The sequence below is a fragment of the Pygocentrus nattereri genome, chromosome 3 (assembly GCF_015220715.1).
Source record: "Pygocentrus nattereri isolate fPygNat1 chromosome 3, fPygNat1.pri, whole genome shotgun sequence".
Lineage (NCBI taxonomy): Eukaryota > Metazoa > Chordata > Actinopteri > Characiformes > Serrasalmidae > Pygocentrus > Pygocentrus nattereri.
In genome coordinates this window covers 12,051,894-12,078,301 of record NC_051213.1, presented here as the reverse complement: position 1 = coordinate 12,078,301, position 26,408 = coordinate 12,051,894, and the positions used below count along the sequence as shown (strand labels likewise).

Sequence of the window (26,408 nt, the reverse complement as noted above, 5' to 3'; positions counted from 1 at the left end):
TTGATATTCAACACCTGAATGTGCATCAAGCAGAAGATGGGTGAAAAAATATTATGTTGTATTGTATAGACATAATTACTTCAATTACACAGTGATTAACCACTCTAACCAAACATAAGCCATGACTATTTTTACATTATCTCAAAGACTTTTTTAGAACTTGCTGTTAAACACTGCTGAAATCTGAGTTTGCTACAGCCCCCTAAGCACCCCAACTTTCCATGTCCCTGTCAATCAGAGCCTTCTAATGAGACCCCACTGATAAAGCTTTCTGAATAACTCACAAGTTCTTTTTCCATCTACCCAATGTGCCTCTGTTCTCCTCAGGGTGAAGTGAAGTCTCCGTGTGTACAGACATCATGCCTCATTATGATCCATGTAATCGAGGGCAAGGCCGGAGAAATATCCTTGTGCCCTGCTCCAACATAAATGACATCGACGTGGCCGTGGTTGAATTTTTAAAACCCGTGCCTAGAGGTCCAGGACCCACTGATGGTAAGCTGTGTCTTATGAGTGACTTCAACTAGCAAATATTTACAACTGATGAGCTTGAACAACTGTAGGGGCAGATATTGATACAAATGCTCTAAATACACAGACAGTACTATAGGATATACTCTACTGCAGCAGTCTGTCAGTGTATGCACACGAGCACACATATGCTCATCATGTCCATTTGATCTGGTCAAAAATGAATTTGCTCCTTTGTCCAAAATGAACAGACAACAAGATAAAATTTTAACTGTAAACTTTCATTTGGATTTGCAGTGAAATATGTACAGGGTTTTTGGCAGGCTTGAGGCTGAAGCTTTAGTATAGACTCCCAAAGGTAGTACATTTTAACATGTAAAACCTTTTCTGAAATAAGTTAAAGTAAAATATTAAACTGTTTAATCATAAAGTCATGACATTTGTCTTTATTATGAAACAGTATCTTATAATAATAACTTACAATTTCATAATCTGATAACAATAACTTACATAATATTCTATCTCATAAGAAGGAGATAATGTAAAGACTACCACTTGTACATAAAATAACACATTTGAATACTGCATTATAATACATACTGTATCACACTTATGATGTAATATCTCATCATTGAGAAAGTGTGAAAATAAAGAAAAAATGGGAGAATATGTTTTTGCACCTTTTTACTTGTTTTTAATTATTTTAATTTTTTAGTTCTAGCTTATTCAAAAAATATATAAATAAAGCAGAAAATATTATCATTGATGTTGATTTGTAAACATGGCTCATGGAAATGCTATGTTCAATGATTGTGTCTCAAAACATTTAATATTTTGAATTCAATTATATTAATATTTGGGTCAGACAAACACTGAAAATGTGATATTAGATAAAAATAATGCATTCATTAAATATACATTTTTGACATAAACCTGATGAGTTTGAGGTTCTACCCTTTGTAAGTATTGTGCAGAACCACTCTTACAGAGAGAGAATGTACCCCAATGATTAGTTACAGTGAGTCTTTCTTTTCACCACAAGCCACCAGAGGCCGATTCTGTACTTCCACTGTCAGCACAGCTCAGAGCCGCTGTCCGTAAGGGTTCATTCTCACAAAGTTTAATGATGAAAGTCTTTCTCAGCGTGATTTGAATTCTGAATCTTGCACCACATCCTGATGAAGTAAGAAAAAAAGTTTACTTTTATAGCCATCCAAAGACTAAAAGCTGCATTTGCCTCTGGCATAAGCTTGACCATATAACGAGACACTTTGGAGCTCCTTTGGGTAACGACAGAACCTTTATGCTGATGCACAGCTTCTTTTTCTAAACAGAGGCTATTTTGCCTCCTATCTGGACTCTAGACTTGCAGCGTCTGTGTTTGTGGACCACAGGAGAATTTGACTGCAGCAACAGCAACTTGTAAGAGCAGTCCAGGAGACCCAGAAGTTTCACGTTTTTCCTGTTAAAACTCACTGAATTCCATTTTCAACAGGCCTAATAATTACTCAGAGAGTTCAGTCAGGCATGTTAGAACAGGGAAAATGGAACTGTGGAGTTGCTGGTGCTGGAGCTGATATAGAGAAGAGCTTCAGGTGCTTTCGGGTCAGTAGAAACGTTAGACATAGTAAATGACCTTTGCAATTAGAACAGTAAAGACAGTGAAGCCCATTCTTCCAACAAGAACAGAGTCGTTGGTGCTGTATTGGCCACTTTTAAATGAATCACTTTTGAATGGCTGAGTGTTGTATATACTGTATCTGAGCACAATTGTTTCACTCTACCAGCCAGTTGGTGTCATCATTCTACACACAAAAGCTGTTAAATATTGTTCACATCAGTCTTTCGAGTTACAGGACAGGTAGCTATTAGATCCAGCTGTTAGATACATTTCATTTATAAAATGGATAGTTCTGGTCCTAAAATCTAAACTCTGCGATCAAAGCCCACTCCCGTAATATCTGAGCCGCAGACCAGTGGCATTCAGCATCATATGCATTGCGTTTTAGGCTAATCAACATTTCAGTTGTTTTATGTGTGTTTCCAATACATTTGTGATACATTTGCATTGGGCTAACATTATATTTTAAGCTTTAGGCTAAAACAAACTTTGGTTTGAATGCATATAAAGATTCACAGGGTAAATATTACAAATTACAAATTACAGCGTATGTAGCTTGGATAAGCTAATACGGGGCTTTATATGTATACACTAAGCTACATAAACATGCGCAAGAGTAAAACTTTACCTCAAGCAGGATTAAACTGAGCATAACATTAAGCTTTTAGGCTAAAACAAACTTTGTTTTTTGAACGTAACCCCGCTGAAAAACACAGTGTTTCTTTTGGTTTCAGATGGTTTTGCAATGCGTTTTGGCTTATGGTTTAACTGGTTACCACTGGTTGATTACCAATGGTATATTAATAATAATTAGCAATGATATTCCTATTAGCAATGATATTCCTTCCTGAAGGCTTGTGTTCCACAGGCCTGAAACAGCTGGAGTGAAACGGCGGGTGTAAAATGTACCGTTCTGCAGCTCTGCAGTCAGACCCTTCTCTTCAAAGCTGTTGTAAAATCCAAGATATAGCACTCCTCAGATCACCTCACAACAACTGAACTGTGTGTTACTGCACCATAGCATGAAAAAAAATCCTTTGTGCCATTTTTGTTTAAACTTAAGGGGCTGGCGACTTGTGTTCTTAACTAGAACCAGGCTGATCAGCTAGCTAATAGGCTAAAAGATAGCCAACAGCCTACACAACTCCATCATTAATATCACAGCCTTGAAACAGTATGATTAACTGTAAAATGGCAATATAAGTAAGAAAAATATCAATTGAATGGATTACACATCTGAAATGTTGTGTTTCAGTCAGAAATAGCATCAAATCCTGGCTGAATCCCAAAAGGCTCTGTACTGCCTAAATACTGTGCTAGTTATGAAAGTTTAGAAATTATAGACTCTACAGCCAAACAGTGCATCATTTATAGAGTTTGGATGTCGCCCAAATGTTTATTTCTTAGCTATATTTTGCACTGTTGTAGTGCAGGGTCCAGTACTTAAATTCCTACATAGTGCACTATGTAGGGAGCAGGGAGCCATTTGAGACTCAGCTGCAGCATAAGAAGTGGGCACTGCTGAATTGGTGCTAAATAAGACTTATGGTGGTAATTTGGTGACCAACAAGTACTTATAAATACATTTTTTTGTATTAAACTGTAATGTGTTTTCATACGTTCATTATTACATGACAAAAAGTTTTTAAAAATTCATGAAAAATGAAATGACCGCAATATAGCTACAGTTATGGGCAAACAAACATTCTTCTCCTCTTTCAAGGGTACATGGTTGCTTGGCAGTGATACTTTAAAGGAATTACATTTCTTGGCTGAATACTTCTTTAGGTTGATTATTATTATTAATAAATTATTTATGTTAAAAAAATGGTATTTTATCATATTTTTTGATAGCCGCTGTTTTATAAAAGCAATAAGCCACTTATTGCGATTTTAGGGAACAGAGTTTTAGGCACTATGCTTCAGTAAGGCACGGCTTCTAATGGCTTATTGCATTAAAATAGAACTATTGTCTTTTTACTCAATAACCCTTGATGAGCCAGGGAGGTGGCAAGGTGTTTAAGGCTGGGGTGCAGAAATTTTGAGCAGTGCATACCGTGCATACATGCAGTACACATATATAAGCAGTAAGATGTGACTTAATGCAAATTGATTTTTTTTTTTTTAGATTTTTGTTGATAGTTTATATTAAACAGAGCGTGTTATGAATTACCACAATATGGCAAAAGATGACAAAATACTGACATTACTAATCCATCATTCCCCTTGGTGCACACCCTGATTTCTCTACTCTTTCTCCTTCTGGACAAACTTTATGCAAATCAGATTGTTGGCTTGTGTTGCGGTCTACTATTGTGTGGCAGTCATAGTTACATGGTGACACATATTCTGAACAGGAGCTGTAATAGCTGATAGAACACAAATGTATTCAAAGCTTGAGACATCACGTGGGTTATTTTTAAGTTTAAAAAACTATATTAAAATATATTGTTAATGTTCACAGTGCATGGCTACTTCAGATTTTTAAATAATTAGACACATAAGAACATTTGCACTAGCACACTGAACCTGGACGTCTGAGATGTGGAATAAATTTTATGGACTGATGAAAATTTGTAATTGGGATTATTTGGATTGTGAGAAAATGTCACCAACATCTTAGACTGAACTTTGTGGAAAAATGTTCCTGTACATTTCTTTAAAAAACTGAAAGCAAGTCTATAAAAAGAATGGAAGCTGTAATAACAGAAAAGGAGGGGTGCTGAATAAAATTATATTGTAATTAATTGGTGAGGCTTCCCTGTTATTTTGTGTTAAAGACATATTTTCTGCTCTGTTCCTAATGCTGAAAAATGAACAGCTTTTTCTTAATGGTAGTTTTGTAAATTAAGTAAATGAAGTCTGGTCTTTGTCTTTGGCATAGTACTGTACATCATCAGTTATACCGATTATACTATTGTGAAAGTAATTGTCTAACAATTACAATTGAATATTTGTTCGGAAACCGTAGGAATAAATAATAATAATTGTCTTTATTTCTATTTTTTCAGTAATCAGTGTGAAAAATGTCAAAATGTATGAGGACAGGAACAAGGTAGCCCACCACACGGACAAGTACAAAAACAGCAGCTTGATCGTGCGTCGGGGACAGGAGTTCATCATGGGCATCGAATTCAGTCGTCCATTTAGTCCTCAAAAAGACAGTGTCAACATTGAGTTCATGATTGGTAAGCCATTCATTTCTACTCTCTATTAAGAAATCTGAGTCAGTTTTAAATGTTTGATTTCAGTAGGTTTTATAGCGTGAACTGTACTATAAATAGACCACCATTCTGAGAGATTTGAACCAAAACTGATGGTAAGCCAAAGGTAGACACTGTGTTTCCTCTTCCAGATGTGCAGGTATAGAACTCATATCTATGCAGAGGTGAGGGGTTGGTGTGAGTTGGTGCTTTAGTGCTTTAGCATTGACAGGATTGGCAGAAGGGGAAGTACGACAGAGCTGATGTTGATGATTGAGTGTTATACTGAAGGACACTGTTGTCTCTGAGAAGTGTGTGGGCACAGTCATGTTCTCACTGGTAGATTTTCCTCTGCCTGTTCACTCTCCCATGTCACGCAGCAAATGCCCCCAATTAGTATGATCAAGCACTCATATGTGAATCATCCAGTGGACAATTAAAAAGACATCAGATCATTAGCTGTGGTAATTACGAGACAATCTCTGGGTACCAGAAGATGGAGGAGGGGCAGACACACAAGCTGGCAAGCTGTGCAGGAAGTTTAAAAGACAAGACGGAGCCACTTGACTTTCCTGTGTTCCTGCGGAGAATACGCTAAAGAGGTCCAAACACAGCAGTAAGAAGGAGGAAACAAGGGCTGTTACGTGGAATGCCTGAGTAGAAATCAGAGGCTTAAGGAAGCAACAGGGTTTTGATCTTCAAGTGCAGTGCAGGCTGCATCCTGTTTGATTCAGTGTTGTCCTCCTCAGTGACGACTTCTGCTGTGTACTTCCAAAGAAAGATTTATGGAGGTAATAAATAATTAACGGTTTCAGATACCATTGACTGGACATGAAAGGTACAAAAGAAGAGATTGGGCGACATATAGTGACAAACTGAAAGAAAGACAAGAACACAAAGAGCTGAGCATCTAGTTTAGAGGCTGTTCAAATCTCAGCAATGCTACAGTCTTCAATGATTCAATAGAGCTCATCCAGCCCCGCTGCTTTCTGGTTGAAAGATTGCTTAGTGTGTGTGTGTCTCAGAACAATCCCATCTAATGAAATACTATTGACTCAATTAAATTAACATTAACTCCACTATCTATGGAGCCATGGTGAATGAGCGGTGAATGAAGGTGTATTAGGTTATTAAGAGGTCTGACAATCTAAAGGTCACTTACAAACTACACCTTAAACAAAAGACTGACGTGTCATGTTTTAATGACATCAGCATTTGGAATTGTAGTGTTTAAATGTCTGGATGCTAGTGGTAGTATTTAGTCAGTTGAGAACTTATTCCAAGACAATTCTCTGATCACTCTTAAAAATGAAGGTGACAAATGGGCTTCCTTCGAGCGATGTCCTGGACGAACCACTTTTCTAAAGAATCTTTCAGTCCACGGTTCTTTAAAGAATCATGTTTGTAACTGTGATGTGTGTGAAGAACCTTTATACAACAGTTAGTACCGGCCATGCAAGCTGATTGGTTGAGAAGCACTCTATCCATGCTGTTATTTTGCCATAACATCACAGGTTTTTCACAAACACTGTATCAATCCGCTGAGACACTGTTGCTAAGCAATGACTTTGACAGCTGTAGGAGCTGTAGGAGACATTTGAACGTTTTTACTTCGTACTTTGTGCACAAACAGAAAATGGATGCTTTTAAGATCACATTTGACCCACAGAAAATTTGGTCAGACTCTGAAGAAGAGACTACACTAAATTCTGAAACTGTCGTTCCCACTGAGCAGCTTTTCAGTCAGCAGCTGTGACAGAAGAACACCTAAACTAAATACCCTTTGGAAAAAAAATAAATTGCTTTATATACTGGCTGGAACAGAACAAGGAGAACGACCTGCTGGCTGTGCAGCGATTAACGGGGTTCATCCTGGAGCAACAAGCTGCTTGCTAAGGATCTTTTGCTTGACTCATTGGAGTTGATTTAGTTGTCTTAATTCACTAATTAGAACAAAATTTGTGCTGAATACAGTTCCTGTGATTTACAGTACAGGGTGTTTCAGATCTGTCTTTGTTGCATGTCTTGTTTGTCAACAGGCAGTAACCCCAGTAGTGTCCAAGGAACCTTGATCACTGTGAGCCTTAATGGGGATTCCAAGATGAGCAACTGGAAAAGCCGTGTGTTGGATTCCAGCTGGACTGAGACCACAGTGGCTATTACTCCAGCCTCAGACTGCATCATTGGCCTGTTCAGCACCTTCGTAACAGTTGTAACCCCAACAATGAAACAACGCACCAAAAGAAACCCCAAAACAGACTTCTACATCCTCTTCAACCCCTGGGCCTCCTGTAAGCACTTTGCGATATACAGTGACATTCAACTTAATTCTCTTCTATTCATTTTAAATGGTAAATCTCATGTGTGTTTATGCTGCTACACAGCCGATGAGGTTTACATGGACAATGAGAATGAGCGGGCAGAGTATGTGCTGAATGACACAGGGATCATCTTCAATGGAGTGGTCGATAACGTAAGCAGTCGACCGTGGAACTATGGACAGGTAAGAAGTCACACTGAAGTCACATTTTCAGACTCCACTGCTCGAAAGCCAGAGCACTACAGGGTTTACACACTGGACTCAGTTTATCAGTCAATTATCAGTCACTCTATACATTCAAAGGTTTGTAAACATCTGATTTTCCAGAATTGTTCCTGAAAACAAGACAAGGCTATAAATTAGGAGTATGTTCTCCTTTGCTGCAGTGACAGCCTTTACTCTCCAGGGAAGGCTTTACACTAGAGGTTAGAACATTGCTGTGAGTATTTTATTGGATTCAGCCATAAGAGCATTAGTGAGATCAGGTACTGATATTAGATGATTCTGTCTAGATCACAAATGTCACTCCAACCCATCCCAAAGATACTGGATGGAGTTTCATCATTACAGAGGATGCATTTCCACTGCTCCACAGGCCAGGGCTGGGGGAGCTTTATATCCCTCTAACCAATTGCTGGGATTAGGCATAGTAACTTTAGAGTTAAGCAGCAACTCCAGAGTGTCCTAATGCTTTCCTATGAAGATTATATAAGCTGTGTGCTAGAGGTTAGTGAGTCTGTAGCATCTTTCTGAACACTTCAAGAACCTTCACATAACACAAAGGTTCTAGCAAAATTTAAAGGTTTTTTCTAGAACTTTCACATCATGTGTAGGATCTGTAAAAAGGGTTTGGATTTAGATCTGGCTTATTGCTTGGCATTCACTTCACTCTACAGGTTAGTTGTGTTTGTGCTTTAAACCAGAATTCCACCAGTTTGTCCAAATGTCAGGGTGGTTTGATGTTAACCATGTTACCATGGTTTATTGTACAGAAACTTACCAATGCTGGTTTCTTTACAGTAGTGATGAAAGAAAACAGGGGTCACGATGTTTACAAAAGACTTAAAGCAATTTTATTTACTATACAAAAAAAAAACACCATGAAACTGACTCCTGTCTTTTATATGAAATGATGATGATAAACAGCGATAATTCTGACAAAAAAAAAAGAAAAATAATTTTCTTTTGTAATGTTTTTCTTTACAAATGCCTACATGTACCTCCTTGCCATGGATAACTATTAAAATAAAATTTAGGTCAAAAACCTTATCGCAACACTGTCCTAAAACAGTGTCTCAATCATCAGACCGTGTATTCACAACCATTTAATGTAATAACTTTCTACGAGGGAGCTTTCAGAGACATTACAAACTTTGGATGTCTGGTTCTGATCTCCATCACTAGAATTGTGAACAATTATGAGTTGGTACATTTCTCTAAAACTCTACATTTCACATCAAGCCCCTCTGAATGACATTGTTTAGAGTCCAAATTGAAAAAAACAAGTGAAATTCCCCTTTAACTGTCAGCTGTTTTGAAGGAATATAATTCTAAATCACATTATAGGCCACTCACATATCAAGAATTTTCTTTTTCCAAGACGTATGCTGTCAGGAGTGGGCTTTATATACAGTCAGAAGCAAAAGTTTGAGCACTCAGATAACATGTTTTATTCATTTGCTAAGTGAAAATAAGTTCCTTTAGAGTAAAATTCAAATGTGGAATTTTTCAGCAAATTTTAGAGCACTATTATTTATTTTATTATTTATTTTTCTCTTCATTGGCATTTTTATACTTATTTAAAATGTTTAAAAAAACATCAAATATAAAATATGCCATAATTTTGTACAGGCCACATTTTATGCTTTATTTTTCCCCAGTGCATTAAAATCAACAACAAAAAGTACTTGTACATTATAATGTGCAGAGCTCTGTAGCGCAGTGGTCACCACCACTCCTATAGATCTACTTTCTTAAAGACTTTAGCTCCTACCTTAAGCAGGCCCATCTACAGCAGCTACATTTTGCCTTCAGAAGTCTTAAATTAGCTAAAGGAGGTGTGTTAGATCTGGATCTGAGGTGAAATCTGCAAGAAGGTAGGTCTCCAGGAGGAGGGTTGGTAGCTACTTCTAACTTATTTTCACTTAGAAAAGCAATTATTGTATTTTTGTCCCTTTTCTGGCCCTCAAGTTATTTAGCTTAAAGTATTAACTGTATTTGTAATCTGTAAATGAATAAATCCATGTTTAAACACATATTTCTTTAACTTACTTGATTTTCCTCCAGTTTAAGCCTGGAGTTCTGGATGCTTGCCTTTTCGTTTTGGATTTTGGGAAAGTGCCCCTCCAGTTCAGAGGAAGTGCTGCAAAACTGATTCGGCAGGGCTCAGCAATGGTACTGTGTGTATTCTGGTTCATACAAGACAATACAAACATACAGTTTTGTTGAACATATAAGGCAATAATGACAGTTTATAATATACTCTGACAGTTATAAAAGGCTAACACACTGAACAACAAAACAGTGCTTGCTGTTTTCCACTGCATGTCTTGTATTCTCAGATTAACTCCCAGGATGACGATGGTGTTCTGGTGGGTAACTGGAGTGAAAACTTCTCTAATGGTACTGCGCCCTCAGCCTGGACAGGCAGTGCAGAGATCCTGCTCAGTTATGCCTCTAAAGGTGGTGTGCCTGTAAAGTTTGGTCAGTGCTGGGTTTACGCTGGGACGTTCAACACCTGTGAGTATGGCACAGAGACAAGATCATATTTTAGGTATTATAGTCAATAATGGTCTCTAACGTATCAGTATTCAACTTGTCATAACTGAGTGCTGTTCTATACAGCACTGAAACTGAATCATATCTAGAGCCGTTCTGTTATGGAGATGAACCAATAACTGTCACTCATATTAAGATGGTTCTGTAGAGATTATCTATCCCTGTTAAAATAGATGATCACCAGCTCTCCTCCTGGAGATCTATGTTTCTGCAGAGTTAAGGTCCATCACACATGTCCTTACCTAACACTAATGTATCTGATCCAGCCAATAAAGAACTTCTGAAGAAGTTAATTAGCTGGAGAAGATGTGGCAGATTGTGGGTGGAACCAGACTCTTCGAGAGGGTAGATCTCCAGGACCAGCATTGGTGATCACCGCTTTATAATAGCAGGGCCCTATATACAGCAAAGTTATCATTACCTAATCATTTGTAAATTGTAGTTAATAATTTACATATTCCCATGTATTTATATACAGTACTAGTACTGTGCAAACGTTTTAGGCATCTAAGCAAATTTACCTCAGCAATGAGTTTATCATGATATTAGAATAAAGTGATATTCATAATTCAAATAAACATAAAAACAATAAAAAGTAACAAGAATTTCTTGGGTCCATATTTTCCTTCACACCTTCACAGCCACCACAGAGACTTGGTAATATCATCAATTACAACATGTACAACATTTGTTGTTTTTATGTGTATTTGAATAAACATTTTGCAGAGTACTGTATATATATATATATATATATATATATATATATATATATACAGTACTATATATTATATATATATAGTATATATACATATATATATATATATATATATATAAAACCTCATGTCTCTATTTTTATCATTTTTCAGTTTTTGATTTGAAACTGTTGCCCTTTACATTGTGTTTAAATTTAAAGAAGAATGGAGTACAAGAAATGGCCCAAAATGACTTGGAAAATTGTTTGACTTGGAAAAATATGTTTTTTGCCTTTTCCTGTAAAGTTCCCATTTTGAAGATGAAGTTTTGTTCCGACAGCAGTGATATATTGAGTAAATGCAGGATGTGTTAATTTATTTTCACTTAGAAAAACCAACAAAACATTTGACCAATAGTGGCCAAACATTTTCGTACACCTGCATGCTGCATGCACATATCAAATACAAACAGCCAAAGTATTACAGTGTATTTTCCTTCTACTGCAGTCCTCCGTTGTCTTGGGCTGCCTGCGAGGGTCATCACCAACTACTGCTCTGCTCATGACAACATGGGTAACCTGAAGACTGAAATTGTGCTGGATGAGGACGGGAGAATGGACACAGAGCACACAACAGACTCTATCTGGTGAGATAAATTGATGAGTGGCCAATACCTCCAACAGCTTAACGCAGTCACACAATAACTTATAGCTACTCAGGTTTGCTTTGAGAAGTTGCTGCAAATTTGAGGAACCCATTTATTACATGAACCACTTTCAAAGCATTCAATACTCTCAAAATACTCAGTGCTGAATGATCTCCTATGGTGCTTGGTTACATCCAGTTTATCTCTGCATAGTGCTATCAAGAACAGTTGGGTTTATTATGTAACATGAAGTCACCAAAACATACCTGAACTTGGCCACTGTATTTATATTGTTTTTTAGATTTTTAGATAAAACTTTACTGAAAATTGGCATGTCATAAGTTGCACAATACTTACATTAGTCTTTCACTGATATAACATTAACATTAACCTATACAAATATCCTTAAAGGCTTATTCAAATAAGTGTCAGATAATATTTTCTGAGGCAAAGTCACACCAAAATTGACAAAAGCAGCCTTTGTTGGAAGTGGCCTTTATAAATGTTTATGTAGGTTTATGTTAGTTGGCATTAAAGGCGTTCATTGGTATCCTGTAGTTTTATGAAGCACACAGTAAAGTGATACCATATATTATAACATTATTCAACCTGTTTATAGACATTGCCTCTTGTTTTGAGTAACTTTATCCAGCTTATCTATGCAGATATTTTAGCTCATTTGTAGCATCTTAAAAGAAGTAAAAATAAACGGATGATAATTTCACTAGATTAAATTGTTTGGAACAAATAAACATCTGGAAATACGTTGTGTAATCATACAACATTTTACACTAACAACATATTGAAAAAACTGACTACAATTGAAATAATTTCGCTTGCCAAGATATACTTTTTACAGTGAAGCCGATGTGGCACAAAATCTACAAACATTTAGCTACTCCATTGTAGCTTCATCTAGTTAAATAAATGAATACAAATATAGACTTTGAGGACAAATTAAACTCATGTCAATATGTACCATTTCCGAGTGTTTGTCTTTGCAGGAACTTTCACTGCTGGAATGAAGTGTTTTTGAAGAGGTCTGATATACCTCCAATTTATTCAGGCTGGCAAGTGGTGGATTCTACTCCTCAGGAGACCAGTGATGGTATAAGTTCACATGTTGTCAGTCACTCTAAGCCATGTATGTAAAGAAACACATTTCAACTGGAGCAAAACTAAGTAAAGCACTGTATTAAGACGTAACATATTTGGCTAAATGTTTTAAAATTTTGAAAAGCAGCAAACAAATTGAATTTACTGGATTTAAATGTGTATATGATTTCTACATAATTAATTATTGTCCATAAAGTTGTGTTAGTGTAATATCAATGTGCATATTTTATTTCATGGTTATGTCCTATAACATCAAGATAGAATTCTTGGTTGACTGTTCATATTTGCTGCAGGTTATTACCGCTGTGGTCCTACGTCTGTCAGAGCCATTAAAGATGGAATGCTGGGCTATCAGTTTGATGCACCCTTCGTGTTTGCTGAGGTGAACTAAAAATTAGCTGTCTTTGCAGCTTCTATACACTCTGCAGCTCATATAACTCAAATCATTGTTGTTCTTACACACAAGTCTACGTAGGCTATGTTACCTCAACCTGAAATTCATTTGTAAAAGGGAGAAAATTCAAATATTTCAGAGCTATTTATTTGAGGTTAATTGGAACAGAATTGCTGCCTTACAGGGAGATGGGCTAGGGTTCAATTCCCCTGACGGGTGACCAGGGTCCTTTCTGTGTGGAGGTTGCATGTTCTCCCTGTGTCTGCTTGAGTTTCTTCCCACAGTCCAAAGACATGCAGTAAGGCCCTTTGGACACGCTAAATTGCCCCTAAGTGTGAATGTATATGTCTGCCTGTCTGCCGTGTGATGGACTTGTGATCCAATGACCACTGGGATAGACTCCAACACCAAATGTATATGTTTTTAAATGCATCTCTAAGACACAATGTATCCATGCTGAAGAGCTGTTTAGTGTGATAAAACACTAATCCTGCTAACACTAAACACTAATCCATGTTCTTAAAACCAGGTAAATAGTGATGTGGTCTTCCATAAACGAGACAAGTACGGAAACACAAGAATTGTCTCTACAAATACCACCTACGTGGGACAGCTCATTGTGACCAAAAGCGTCGGTTCCAGTACGGCTGATGACATAACAGAAAATTACAAATATCCTGAGGGTAAGTAAATGACCTCCCGTGAATAAAAAATAAATAAATTTAGCTCCACCTACAGCAGAGCTTGTGAAAAACCATGCAAAGTTTGCTGGATATTAATTGTTTTTCAAGAGCACCCTCTGCTGGACAGAATTAAAATGTTCTTTATGTATTGATATTTTCTGCCCAGTTTAACAATCATTTTAAACTTTTTTTTTATTTTTACATAAATAGAGCAAAGACAATTAAAGTTTTTTCTGCCTCAGTGCGGAATAGTAAAGGCCTAACTTCATCAATATTATGATGATAAAATGCAACCATAGTAACATTATTTACATCAGTGATGTAACAGGTGTCCAAGTCTACATTTACACCTAGGTTTTGTACTACAGATTTGACATATTACAGAAAAGGGTTTAATTTCTCACTAGATTTAGCACCAGCCATCAATATCTCAATTTTGACCGAAAAATGTACAACTCATTAGCCTGTCCATAGTGTTGTGACATTCAGAAGGAATGCAAATATATAATTGACTACAAATTTATTTCATGTTCCCTAATTACATTATTTAGAGGTAGCATATGCAATGAGAAAAGCAACAATCCTAAAATGGAACCTTGTGGAACTCCAAAGAAAACACAAAACTTGAAATGAACAATTTCCTAACACAACAAGAAATGTTCTGTTAGTCAAATATAACTGAAACCTTCCTGTAGCTGTGTCTGAGAGGCCTATTCAGTTTTCCAGTGAATGGATCAGGAACTTGTGAATTATTTGAAATAATAATGAGTGTGAATCAGCACTAAGCCTTAGGCTATTCATATTTCCAACTATGACTTATGTCGTCTCTGCACTGAGGTGAAAGCAAAAACCTTAAAAAAAAAATCATGCCTTCATTGGCTGTTAGCAACTGGATGATAATGGCAAGATACTTTTTTGACATGTGAATATATGATGTATATTAGGTTGATTAGAAATGTCCTTTTTCATTTTTCTTAAAAATTGGACTTGGATAGGCTGTGTCCAGCTCAGATTAACCTGTTAATTAAGTGGTGATTTGGGAAATCACTAATCAGTGCTGGACTCCGGTTCTTCAGGACTAAAATTTATCACCCCTTGCTGTACCCCATCAACAAAAATCCTACTTGTAATTTTTTTTTTTTAACTGACTTCTACAAAATCCTGCCTTACAAATGATGTGTGCTATTAGAAAAGACTCTTTCAACAGATCAATGAAAGTTTAAAAGGAAAGAGATCAGTTTTCTGACAGCTATTTCACTAGAGTTTATTATTCAACGTTGGTTTTGGGAAAGGTGCCAGCTCCCACAGCACCAACCATTTTCTTAGGGTGTACATTTTAACTCTAATCAAACATGAATTCAAGCAGTTTAGCTTATTTGGCTTCCTTTGAGAGCCATTTGCCACTTTCAGCAGCCCAAAAAGCAACATCTCAACACTTGTCCCTCTGCCTCTTTTTCCAGTGAGCACTGCATGAGAAATTATATCATAGTGATTAACTTTGTGGCAAGGCAGCACTATCAGATGCCACAGGCTGCTCTGAAAGCAGATAGCTTCTTCATGGAAAGCTAATTTTGGAGTTGGATCTATTCACCCCTTTATTTGTAAGCAGATCTGAGCGAACCCAACAAATCAATCATTCAGTCATTTTTTCTGCTACTTGTTTTTCATGTCTTATGCCCCAGTTTGTATGAATTAGCCAGCAGAGTCATTTTTCATTTATTTTAAATGTGTTGCTCTAAACCATTTACATAAATCAGCAATATTGTGTCTGAGATGTGGATAACCCACTCCAATTAATTTCTTTGTGGTGACTTAAATTGTTCTGAGATTGTGATAGTTAGAAGTCAGCTGGGCTTAGGAGAGCTAAATAGTAATAATAAAAAAGAAACAGAAGAAACTGTATTTGTCAGTTAACATTTGTCACGAAGAATTGGAGAGTATGAAGCCGGAGAGGTAGCTCAGCTTTTATGCTTTTCTCATTTCTCACAATACCCTTCACCCCTCTGAACTGCAGGCAGTCCTGAAGATCAGCTCACCATGAAACATGCAGAATCTCGAGGCATGGACAGATACCAACCCTCACTGCTGGCCATTGACGTCCAGCTGCAAGTCTCAGCCAACCAAATCAACCAGGGCAGAGACATTGGCGTGACCGTATACCTCACCAGCTTGAGCACAGCGCATCGGTCTGTCAAAGTCAGCCTGACCTGCAAAGCGGACTATTACACTGGGGCCACAAGGTCCATCTTCAAGACCTTCACCAAAACCATGAATCTGCCGCCTTCTCAGGGTGAGTCAGATATAGAGATGTTACAGTACCAGATTTCTGATGGTCCATACCATATATACCAGTGAATTTATACGGTTCTCCAGGCCTACAATTTCTGAATAATTTTTGATTTACAGTTTTGGAAACTTACTTCCCACCTTATTTATGCAAGGGAATTAAAGAATATCTCATCTGCTCAGAAATATCTCCCAAAAAATATTTCCAGAAGGTGTCTGACTTTTGCACTGTACTGTATGTCATTCTTGATGATGACCTATGTGTCTATGTTTGTCCAGCCAAGCAGGAGACCTTCATGGTGGCTGGTGTGGAGTACGAGGCCTTGGACGGAGGCAATTCTTTTTTGTCCTTTGTTGCATGTGGATTAATTGAGAACACGAACATGTCCCTCACGGCAATGTCCACGCTTCGTCTGAACACCCCGCCACTTTCCATTGAGGTATTTGTCTCTTCATTTACACAGTGCATTCCTTACTTACACCCTGGTGATTTTATGGTTTACCTTTGCAACCGTTAACGCTAAATGACAAGTAGTTAACAAGTGGCCAAGTTCTTTTGTCTTAATGTGAGGTTTTTATTTTAATCCTAAGCTATATTTTTTATATTTTGGACTATAAGGTTTTCATTTGGTATAATACTAAACCATGATAAACTCATGTCCGGTGACAGGAGCCCACTTCCCTGCATGGCTTTACATCATCATTTTCCAAAGAAAATGATCTCCAAAATAATAACTTTACAAGAGGAGGCAAAAACATCCATAACATTTAATACAAGTCAATGCACAAAGAGTTTTTCACACATTGCTGCCATGTTCAAATGATGCAGAAAACCAGTCAATAAAACTATGACACATTTTTGTTTTTTTGTTTGTTAGATGGCAACAATATGTTCTCTGCTGTAATAAAACTGATTCAGTTCAACAAATGTGGAGTTTGAAATGATAATTCTGCCAAAAATCAAATGTAGACAATTTCACCCCTAAGTCAAATGTTATCTAACAATCTGTGTCTTTGCTTCTTTTAACTAATGCTAATGTAGCTAACAGGTAATGGATGCTTATGGGCAGCAGTTAACACTGTGAGAACCTATGTCTAAATCATTATATTTACAGCATTTAGCAGACGCTCTTATCCAGAGTGAACTTCATTACAATTGTTTCAAACTATATTGAGTCATTATCAAACAAATAATGGTTCTAATATGGGTTTTGACACTGTAAGACATGATGTTCTCTAAAAAAAACAATATGAACAAAAGTATGTCACAGCTAAAAACAGTAGTATAGATAGATAGATAGATAGATAGATAGATAGATAGATAGATAGATAGATAGATAGATAGATAGATAGATAGATAGAATGAACAAATGAATGAACTTCAAAGGATACTGCATTAGCCAACTCTAAGCATGAATTTTATCTGTACTTGTGTTCATTTTTAAGATATTAGTCTGTTATATCTGAGAAAAAATGAATAGGTTGAGCACTGCAATGTTTTAGCAGCATCATGTCCTCAGCTTGGACAATTTTAACCCATATGCACTTTCTCTCTGTAATAATATACATTTAGATAAGTGGAACCTCTGAGGTCGGAACAGACATTTTTGTGACAGTGTCATTCTCCAACACCATTGGCTATGATCTGAACAACGTGACCCTACGGATGGAAGGATCAGGCCTCCTTCCTCTGAAAACTAAAGAATACAGGTAATACACTGATGGATGGAAAGCACAATTTGGCTACTCTGATGAGCCTGTTAGGACCAGATACAGGGGTATGAATTTAGCCTAATGAGTAGAGGGGATCAATGTTGGGAGTAGCCTACATAGAGCAATTCAAATGTAAAGTGTAAAACACATTTATCATATTAATTTCTCTGAATTTGCACCAGTGACCACATATAACAAAGCATTTGTTTGAATGTGCTTTATCATGAATGTGAATGCTAGAAGAGTCTCTGCAGGCCCCTAAAAAACCTGAATGTTCTCTTTGTCGGTTTGCAGTAACTAAGCAGATTTGTACTGCCAGTGTAATATCACATCAAAATATTTGTGGTTATCCTTGGGAATAAAACCAAAGCCCACACATTTCACCCTTTTGTTGTGATGTCAACGCTCATTAACACTCAAATCATTCAAGTGTTGATGGCACCTTTAGGTCAGAAAAGTTTTATATTAACAACAGCTTGGGAAAGAAAAGTCTCGTATTGCTCTTTACACCAAAGTAAATACTTTGACATTGATATACTTAAAGGACAGTTTCACACATAACCTTTGCAGGTATTTTTTTTAATGAGTTAAAAAGTAACAGTAAAAATAACTTAGAAATAACTTACAATAACTTAGAAACTTTTATGTACAACTTTAGTATTTTATGCTGCAATTAGGCAATGAAACATGACAATATCTTGACTCATTGTGTCCCAGCAATCATGTTGGCATTTGGCAAAATTCTTTAAAGGCAGTTTGTTCCATTTGAGTGAATGACACATGCACAATATTAAAAATGACACCCCTCCCGCCTTTGTGAATATCAGTGTCATCATTACGTATGTGTGTTTACAGAGGTGCTAAACTGATTCAGTGAGACTTCATCCATTTTTGATATTCCAGATTTACTACTTATTTCATTCATGCTGCTGCATTCTGTAGTTTACATCTACAAATAGTCTTTACTAATAATAGTTATGGTTAATAATACTTGAGTTAGAATAACTTGATGTTTACTTTATCTTGTAGTCAGATCGCTTCAGGTTCTTCAGTGAAGTGGATCGAGTCGTTCACCCCTCAGTACCCTGGGAAAAAGAAGCTGGTGGCCTGCCTGGACTGCGCTGCTATCAGAAATGTGTGTGGCCAGCTGGACATTGATATAAATCCTAAAAATGCAGGAATTAACTAAGCAGTCAGTGTAGGAGAGAGACAGAGATCGAGAGAGCAAGAGAGAGAGAGAGAGAGAGAGAGAGAGAGAGAGAGATCTTTACCAAATGATTTTCCATCTTTTTGCTTTGCTTCTAAAAAATGTAAAAAGCAATAAAAGCAAGAATCTGTGATTTGCTAGTTCTCTTGAACCTTTATTTAACTAACAAAAGTGCAACACACAGAGGCATGTCTACAACTGTGTTACATCACCTGCTTTTTTAATTAGACTTTTTAATGGGTCGGGAACTGAAGATACTAACTGTTGCAGCTTTGTGAGTGGACTTTTGTCCATTGTTGCTTAATACAAGACTTCAGCTGCTCAACAGTCATTTCCACCGTCTTTCAGGCGTCTGAGATGATCTTATGCCCAGAGAACTCGGCAGTTTTTCTACAAAGGATTGATGTGTGGCTTTGTCAATATTTACAAAATACAATCATCTTGATCAGCTAATACATTACAAGTCTTTTTTTTGTACTTTTGTCAGTTAAATAAAGATTCAAAAGAATTAGCAAATCACAGATACTTGTTTTTTTTATTGCATTTTACAAAATGTCCTTTTCTGGAAAATGTGGTTTGTATTTTAAAACCTACATTTCTGTATTCTGTTTCAATCAAAATCAATCAATGTCATATTTTTTTTTCCAAAAATTGCCATGTGACATTTGCAAGGTGCCTTAGCATTTTGCATAATTTGCTTGATAATTTTTGATATGATATAACATTGTGTTTACTAATATATTTCCTTGAGTACTAAAGTGTATTCAGTACTCTTCCATCTATAATTGATTTTCTTTACAGTAATGCTGTTGTGCTGATTTTTCTATTAACAATACTAACAATAAATATCATTCATGAAGCATATTTGGACTACTGTCATTAATGTGAACATACAATCACATGCCACATATCAGCTGATAACCCAACATAGGTTCTAATGTGCTGTTTCTATGTAACCTTGTCCAGAACATTCAAAATAACTACAAAGACTTTTAAAAATATGTATTATAAATAGATATAATTACCCCCCTTAAAAGACTAGCAGGTCCAAACCTTTAATAAAAACCCATATAATTTAGGAAATAGTGCCATCACCTCCATTCTTACTCCATATATGACTCCAATACCATATAGACAGTGCTTCTCTAGAAATTCTCATCTTCTGTTTGAGACTTTAGGCTTTATAGTTTTTTAATAGCTTGTTCATTATTCCTCCTTTGTCCACAGAACTACTGAATATAAGCTTTAGGATGTTATAAATCTGGGGTTTTAATGAGTTACAGATTAAGTATACCTACAGCTCATAACCACCACCCCACCATCCTCCTCATGGGCTGGAGGTTAGGGAACCAGTCCTGTGACCAGAAGGCCGCTGATTCGATCCCCTTGGCTGACAGTCCATCATTGCTCCCAGTGAAGGAAGACAGTCATGCTGAAATCAGAACATTTCCCCAAACTTCTCTCTAAATTATAAGTAGCCCTTCATTTGCCCTTGACTTTAGATGAATGGCATGCTGATGACCACCAACCTCGATGGTCCGATCCAGACTCGGCCGGCTTGCTGCGGTCTTGTTTTCTTTTTAGGGTTAAATTAATATTTAATAGAAAAAAATAACAGATTTGAACTGTGAGGATTTTCATCTCCCTTCTGCTGTTCATCATTGTGGACATTGTCTGTTCATCAGCTCTGTTTTTCTTCCACATCCGTTTTTCATTCTTAGCTTTTCTCTCACTGAATGTTTCTCTCGCCCAGTCTCTCTCTTTCAGTCTGTCTTCCCATCTATCTACCTATCTATCTATTTCACTGTCTCTCACTGTATTGCTCTGCCTTTCTCGCTGTCCCTACCTTTCTCTCTAGCTCACTCTCTCACTCTGCCTTTCTCTCTTTCTCTTTCTATCTCATTTTATCTTTCTTTCTTGCTCTGTCTCTCTCTGTCTCTCTCTCTCTCTCTCTCTCTCTCTCTCTCTAGTGGTGTCACTTTGTCATTCTCCTTTTCTCCCTATCTGTCTCACTCTGTCTCTCACTCTCTCACTCTGCCTTTCTTTCTCTTTCTGTCTCATTCTATCTCTCTTCCTCTGCCTCTCTCTCTTTTTCCCTCTGTCTCACTCTGCTGCTCTCTCCCCCTCTAAAGGTAATTCCAGGCCACACTCCCTCATCTGCTCATCTGTTTGCCTGCAGGCGCGGCGGCAGAGGGAAAACTCCTCCACTGACGCAATAGGTGCCTTTTTTTCATTTGGTCCAATTCCTCCATATTAATGAGACGTTGCTGGATTTAGACAGCTCGAGTCTAGTCTGCTGCGTCTACCACTGCTGGAATCCCCCTCCCTCCCTCTCTCCCTCCCACTATCTCGCTCTATCTATCTCTATCTGTCTCTCTCTTTCTCTCTTTATGTCTCTCTCTCTCTCTCCTGCACCCACCTGAATGAGTCATCCGTGGAAACCTGCTCATGCCGTTTAGTAATTGGTGGGTTAGAGCTATTAGAACGGGGTTCCCTTACACAACAGCTCAGATTTGCCCCATGTGTTCTGAGCTTCATCGACACAAAGTCTAGTTCTTTTTAGCAGATTCCCAGGTTTTTGTGAGCAGACAGCCATTATAAGACATTTTTCACTCTCGTGACTCTCCTGTTTGCAGGAATTTGGAAGGAAATATTTGTCATTGAAATTCATTTGTGTGCTACATAGGCTGGTGGAATCATTATAGCACATCCTGGCCACAAGAGGGCAAGAGCAATAAGCACATGCATTGTGAGGCTACAACCTCTGTAATAAAAGCATCATCACGATTTTTCTCACCCTTAAATACGTCCCTGTAATATCCTGCATCATCCATCCCATTGTAGCCCAACATATCTTTACAGTATGATGAAAGTCTGACATTTCACCCTGAAACTACATCACTCTCTCATGCAGAAGCCTAAGGAATTTATGAAAAAGCAGCCAGACGACCTGTCCTAGTTGTGACAAGTAGCAGAGGCTAATACACATTCAGTACTCTAGAAGCTGACATAATTTTAAGGTCCTGCGGTTCAATAAAGTACCTGGACTAATTAACAGCTGAGGAGGTGAACTATTAAAAGTCATTAAATCAACCAGTGACCAAGGCTGCAAGAAGACAGAGCCTGAGCTGAGTCGTTAGAGCTGGAGGGATATTAGCATAGGGCTCCGGAGCTCAGCACAGTTTCTGTTTTAAATGAAAGAAGCGTCCAGGGAGCCAATTACTCAGCAGAGGGGCGCCAGGCTGTAGAAGAACAGGCGGGATTCTCCTTCAGCTCCAGTAACCTGGCAAACACTGTACATTCATCCACCAAAGTAGAAGAAGAACCATATTGACTAGAATGTTGTCATGATAGCAGTTACCCAATGTGGTATGATGCCAGTGATGTAATTACTTGAGTGTGTGTGTGTGTGTGTGTGTGTGTGTGTGTGTGTGGAGGGGGTGGGTGTTTAATGGGCAATTGATATAGATATTGACACAATTGTACATCTAAGGCTGACACTAGGATCAAATTTCTTGGCACACCTTACCAATTAGCTTCCATCAACACTAAACTCTCAGAAATAAAGTATGAAACTGTCACTGGGACAGTACCCATCTTGTCACTGGGGTGGTCTCCTCAAGGGTACATCTCAGTACCTTTAGTCAAGCCACATAATTGTATCATAACCCATTGAAATGATATTTTCTAAGTTGTGTTCTGTGACTCCACACATCCCGTCTCATCTCTGGGCTTTTTTTTTGGTACAAATATGTACTTTTCACCTGGAAAAACTTATTTAAGGTACACAATCAGACCTTCAAACCACTGTTGGGGGTACATTTCCATTGTTTATACCTTGATGAATGAAAAATGAACCTGCGCAGCACCTTTATTTCTAACTTTTTATCCATTTCTTATTAATAATGCATCATGATATATTTGTTATTTATAAGTATAAAAGATTTAAATGATTCCCATTGAATGACATATCAAAATATATGTTGTACAGGAAAGAATTCTAGGAAACCTTACATGACCTTATTTGCCCAGTGGTATTTCAGGCAGCTAAATATAACATTTCATTTTTGTGATCCAAACTAGTAAACTAATGTAAACATTTAGACTGGCATTAGATACTAAAAGATCCTAATTACACACCTACATGACACTGTCCCCATTCATAATAACCACCTGCTAACCACCTGCTTTCTTGTTTGGTTTCCAACTCTTCCAGAAAGATCTAATAAAACTACAACCAGCTACACAATCTCTGTAGTGCTGTGTGATGATTTTATAATAATTCTAATAGTTTTAATCTATATATCTACACTGTCCAAAAAAAACATGTATCTTCTTTTTGACTATTTTTATTTTTCTACATCATATCAACACACCAGCTGTCCTTTAAATTGCGTGAAAATTCCATGGTGAACAGACCAATAGATAAACTTGTGACGGGGAGCAAGGAGGTGGACGCCCGTGCTGAGATAAGCAAGATTTATTACGGGCAAATCCAGAGTCACGGTCAAAGTGGTCCAGGGTCATAAAGCCAATACGGATTGAACGATAAACAGACATTACATAAACCAGAATGAACAACACTGCAGATAACAACCAATACAAAGATCAGCACAGATAAGGGGCAAACACAGGGCTTATAAAACAGGCATAAGGAGGGACAGGTGAAAACAATCAGGGGCAGAGTCAACAAACAAGGGGGCTGAACCAAAACAAACACATGGAAGACCAAAACAAAATGCACATGGAGTGGGAGGAGCCAATCGTGACAAAACTCCAGAATCACTTGAAATAAAATCTCTTTACATTGACTTACATCAAAAAGGTAAGCATGCTTTTGTCTTCTCTTGTAAAGTTACTAATTTAAGAGATACCTGTGTTTCTTTGGATATCAAAGATATATGTGTATAATATACCTGTAGTGTTTTCTTATACTGCCCAGTATTCTATAAGTAATATCATGTAGTAAACCACAGTAATCATTCAAATTTACTGTAAGAGTTTTGTAGGAATCATGCAGAAATTCTTGTAATATTACAATGTGTATCTGAAATTAAATTTACATTTACAGCATTTAGCAGACGCTCTTATCCAGAGCGACTTACAAGAAGTGCTGTTGGAAACAAAGTCTCTCTAAAACAGAAACTTCACAGGAGAAAGTAAAAACATTCTTTACTTATTGTGGAAATGAATGCGAAACAATCTTTTTCAAGTGATTTTAGACTAGTTTTCATTGGTACCTTCATCATAAAATTGCGAGGTAACTGAAGTTTTTGATGTGATGTAGTAGAGAAGAGAGGAGAAGAGAGGAGAGGAGAGGATAGGAGAAGACAAGAGAAGAGAGGAGAGGAGAGGAGAGAGCAGAGGAGAGAAGAGGAGGAGAGGAAGAGAGGAGAGGTAGAGAAGAGAAGACAAGAGGAGGAGAGGAAGAGATCAGCACAGATAAGGGGCAAACACAGGGCTTGTAAAACAGGCATAAGGAGGGACAGGTGAAAACAATTAGGGGCAGAGTCAACAAACAAGGGGGCTGAACCAAAACAAACACATGGAAGACCAAAACAAAAAGCACATGGAGTGGGAGGAGCCAATCATGACAAAACTCCAGAATCACTTGAAATAAAATCTCTTTACATTGACTTACATCAAAAAGGTAAGCATGTTTTTGTCTTCTCCTGTAAAGTTACTAATTTAAGAGAGGAGAGGAAGAGAGGAGAGGAGAAGAGAAGAGAAGAGAGGAGAAGAGAGGAGAAGAGAGGAGAAGAGAAGAGAAGAGAAGAGAAGAGAAGAGAAGAGAAGAGAAGAGAAGAGAAGAGAGGAGAAGATAAGAGGAGAGAAGAGAAGAGAAGAGGAGAGGAGAGAGGAGAGGAGAGCAGAGGAGAGGAGGAGAGGAAGAGAGGAGAGGAGAAGAGAAGAGGAGAGAAGAGAAGAGAGGAAAAGAGAAGAGAAGAGAAGAGGAGGAGAGGAAGAGAGGAGTGGAAGATAGGAGAAGAGAAGAGAGGAGAGGCGAGGAGAGAGCAGAGGAGAGAAGAGGAGGAGAGGAAGAGAGGAGAGGAAGAGAAGAGAAGACAAGAGGAGGAGAGGAAGAGAGGAGAGGAAGAGAGGAGAGGAGAGGAGAGGAGAAGAGAAGAGAAAAGAGAAGAGAGGAGAAGAGAAGAGAAGAGAAGAGGAGAGGAGAGGAGAGGAGAGGAGAGGAGGAGAGGAAGAGAGGAGAGGAAGAGAAGAGAAGAGAAGAGAAGAGAAGAGGAGGAGAGGAAGAGAGGAGAGGAGAAGAGAAGAGAAGAGGAGAGAAGAGAAGAGAGGAAAAGAGAAGAGAAGAGAAGAGGAGGAGAGGAAGAGAGGAGTGGAAGAGAAGAGAAGAGAAGAGAAGAGAAGAGAAGAGAAGAGAAGAGAAGAGAAGAGAAGAGAGGAAAAGAGAAGAGGAGGAGAGGAAGAGAGGAGTGGAAGAGAGGAGAAGAGAAGAGAAGAGAAGAGAAGAGAAGAGAAGAGAAGAGAAGAGAAGAGAAGATGTAAACAAATGAATCCATGCAAGTAAGAACACTAATATGAGCCAATCTGTCCACCATTACTCATTACAGCTGAAGTCATTCTGCATACTGGTACAGGTAAGGAATGTGGTGATGGTCAATATGTAGCTAATAAAACAAGCTGTTAAACACTCTTTTCACAGCTTACAGCAATGGAGACATTTCAGCAGGTAATGCAGAACTGAATGATCAGCATAGGGGACCTCTCTAAACATGAGATTTATTAAAAGATTTCCAGTCTTTTAATAATTTAATGCAGAGCCTGAACATTTCAGACAGAATCAAACTGATGATGCTGAGGTGCTGATGTGTTAGAATGCTACTCATTAGCTACTTAGGACATGGCTACACAGATAGGGCCAGTTGAGGGTGCAAGTGAGCACAAATCTCATTATTTCTGGTAATCCAACCAATTAAGACGTTAGCTAGCTGACATTATCTTATAACCCAATAGATTACAGAAACACAGATAGTCAGCGTTATGATGAATATGATGATAAATCATTCCATTTGAGGTCTGATGTCTGAGATCGTTCCAACTCTTCCTGAATGAGGGTTCTTGACAGTATGTGAGTGCACAGAGCGCGGGCGTGTGTTTTGAGAAATGATCTGAGAGCTCGACCCAGTGGCTGTCTGAATTGTACTCTGGTAACCATGAATAAATGTAAGTCCATATAGATGTAGGTTAACCTAGTTTTGTCTGCAGGAATTGTCTGAATTTTACTGTTCTTAAAGGAGCAGTGTAACATAATCA

General features: G+C 37.7%; 1 protein-coding gene across 1 annotated transcript; it reads left to right on the top strand.

Annotated features, from left to right (window-relative positions):
- The first annotated feature begins 359 nt into the window (after window positions 1-359).
- LOC108430940 (coagulation factor XIII A chain) lies at window positions 360-19,112 on the top strand. Its single transcript, XM_037536916.1, has 14 exons — window positions 360-495; window positions 5,104-5,280; window positions 7,335-7,586; window positions 7,680-7,798; window positions 9,902-10,009; window positions 10,177-10,354; window positions 11,593-11,731; window positions 12,736-12,839; window positions 13,141-13,229; window positions 13,771-13,924; window positions 15,939-16,214; window positions 16,490-16,650; window positions 17,784-17,920; window positions 18,953-19,112. The coding sequence occupies exons 1-14, from the start codon at window positions 360-362 to the stop codon at window positions 19,110-19,112; spliced, it is 2,190 nt and encodes a 729-aa protein (XP_037392813.1).
- Window positions 19,113-26,408: the final 7,296 nt, after the last annotated feature.

Excerpts from the sequence above, each read along its gene's own strand:
- LOC108430940 (XM_037536916.1), top strand. The coding sequence starts at position 360 with ATGCCTCATTATGATCCATGTAATCGAGGGCAAGGCCGGAGAAATATC. Across the intron at positions 11,732-12,735 it reads CACACAACAGACTCTATCTG|GAACTTTCACTGCTGGAATG; the intron begins GTGAGATAAATT and ends TTGTCTTTGCAG. Across the intron at positions 16,215-16,489 it reads GAATCTGCCGCCTTCTCAGG|CCAAGCAGGAGACCTTCATG; the intron begins GTGAGTCAGATA and ends ATGTTTGTCCAG.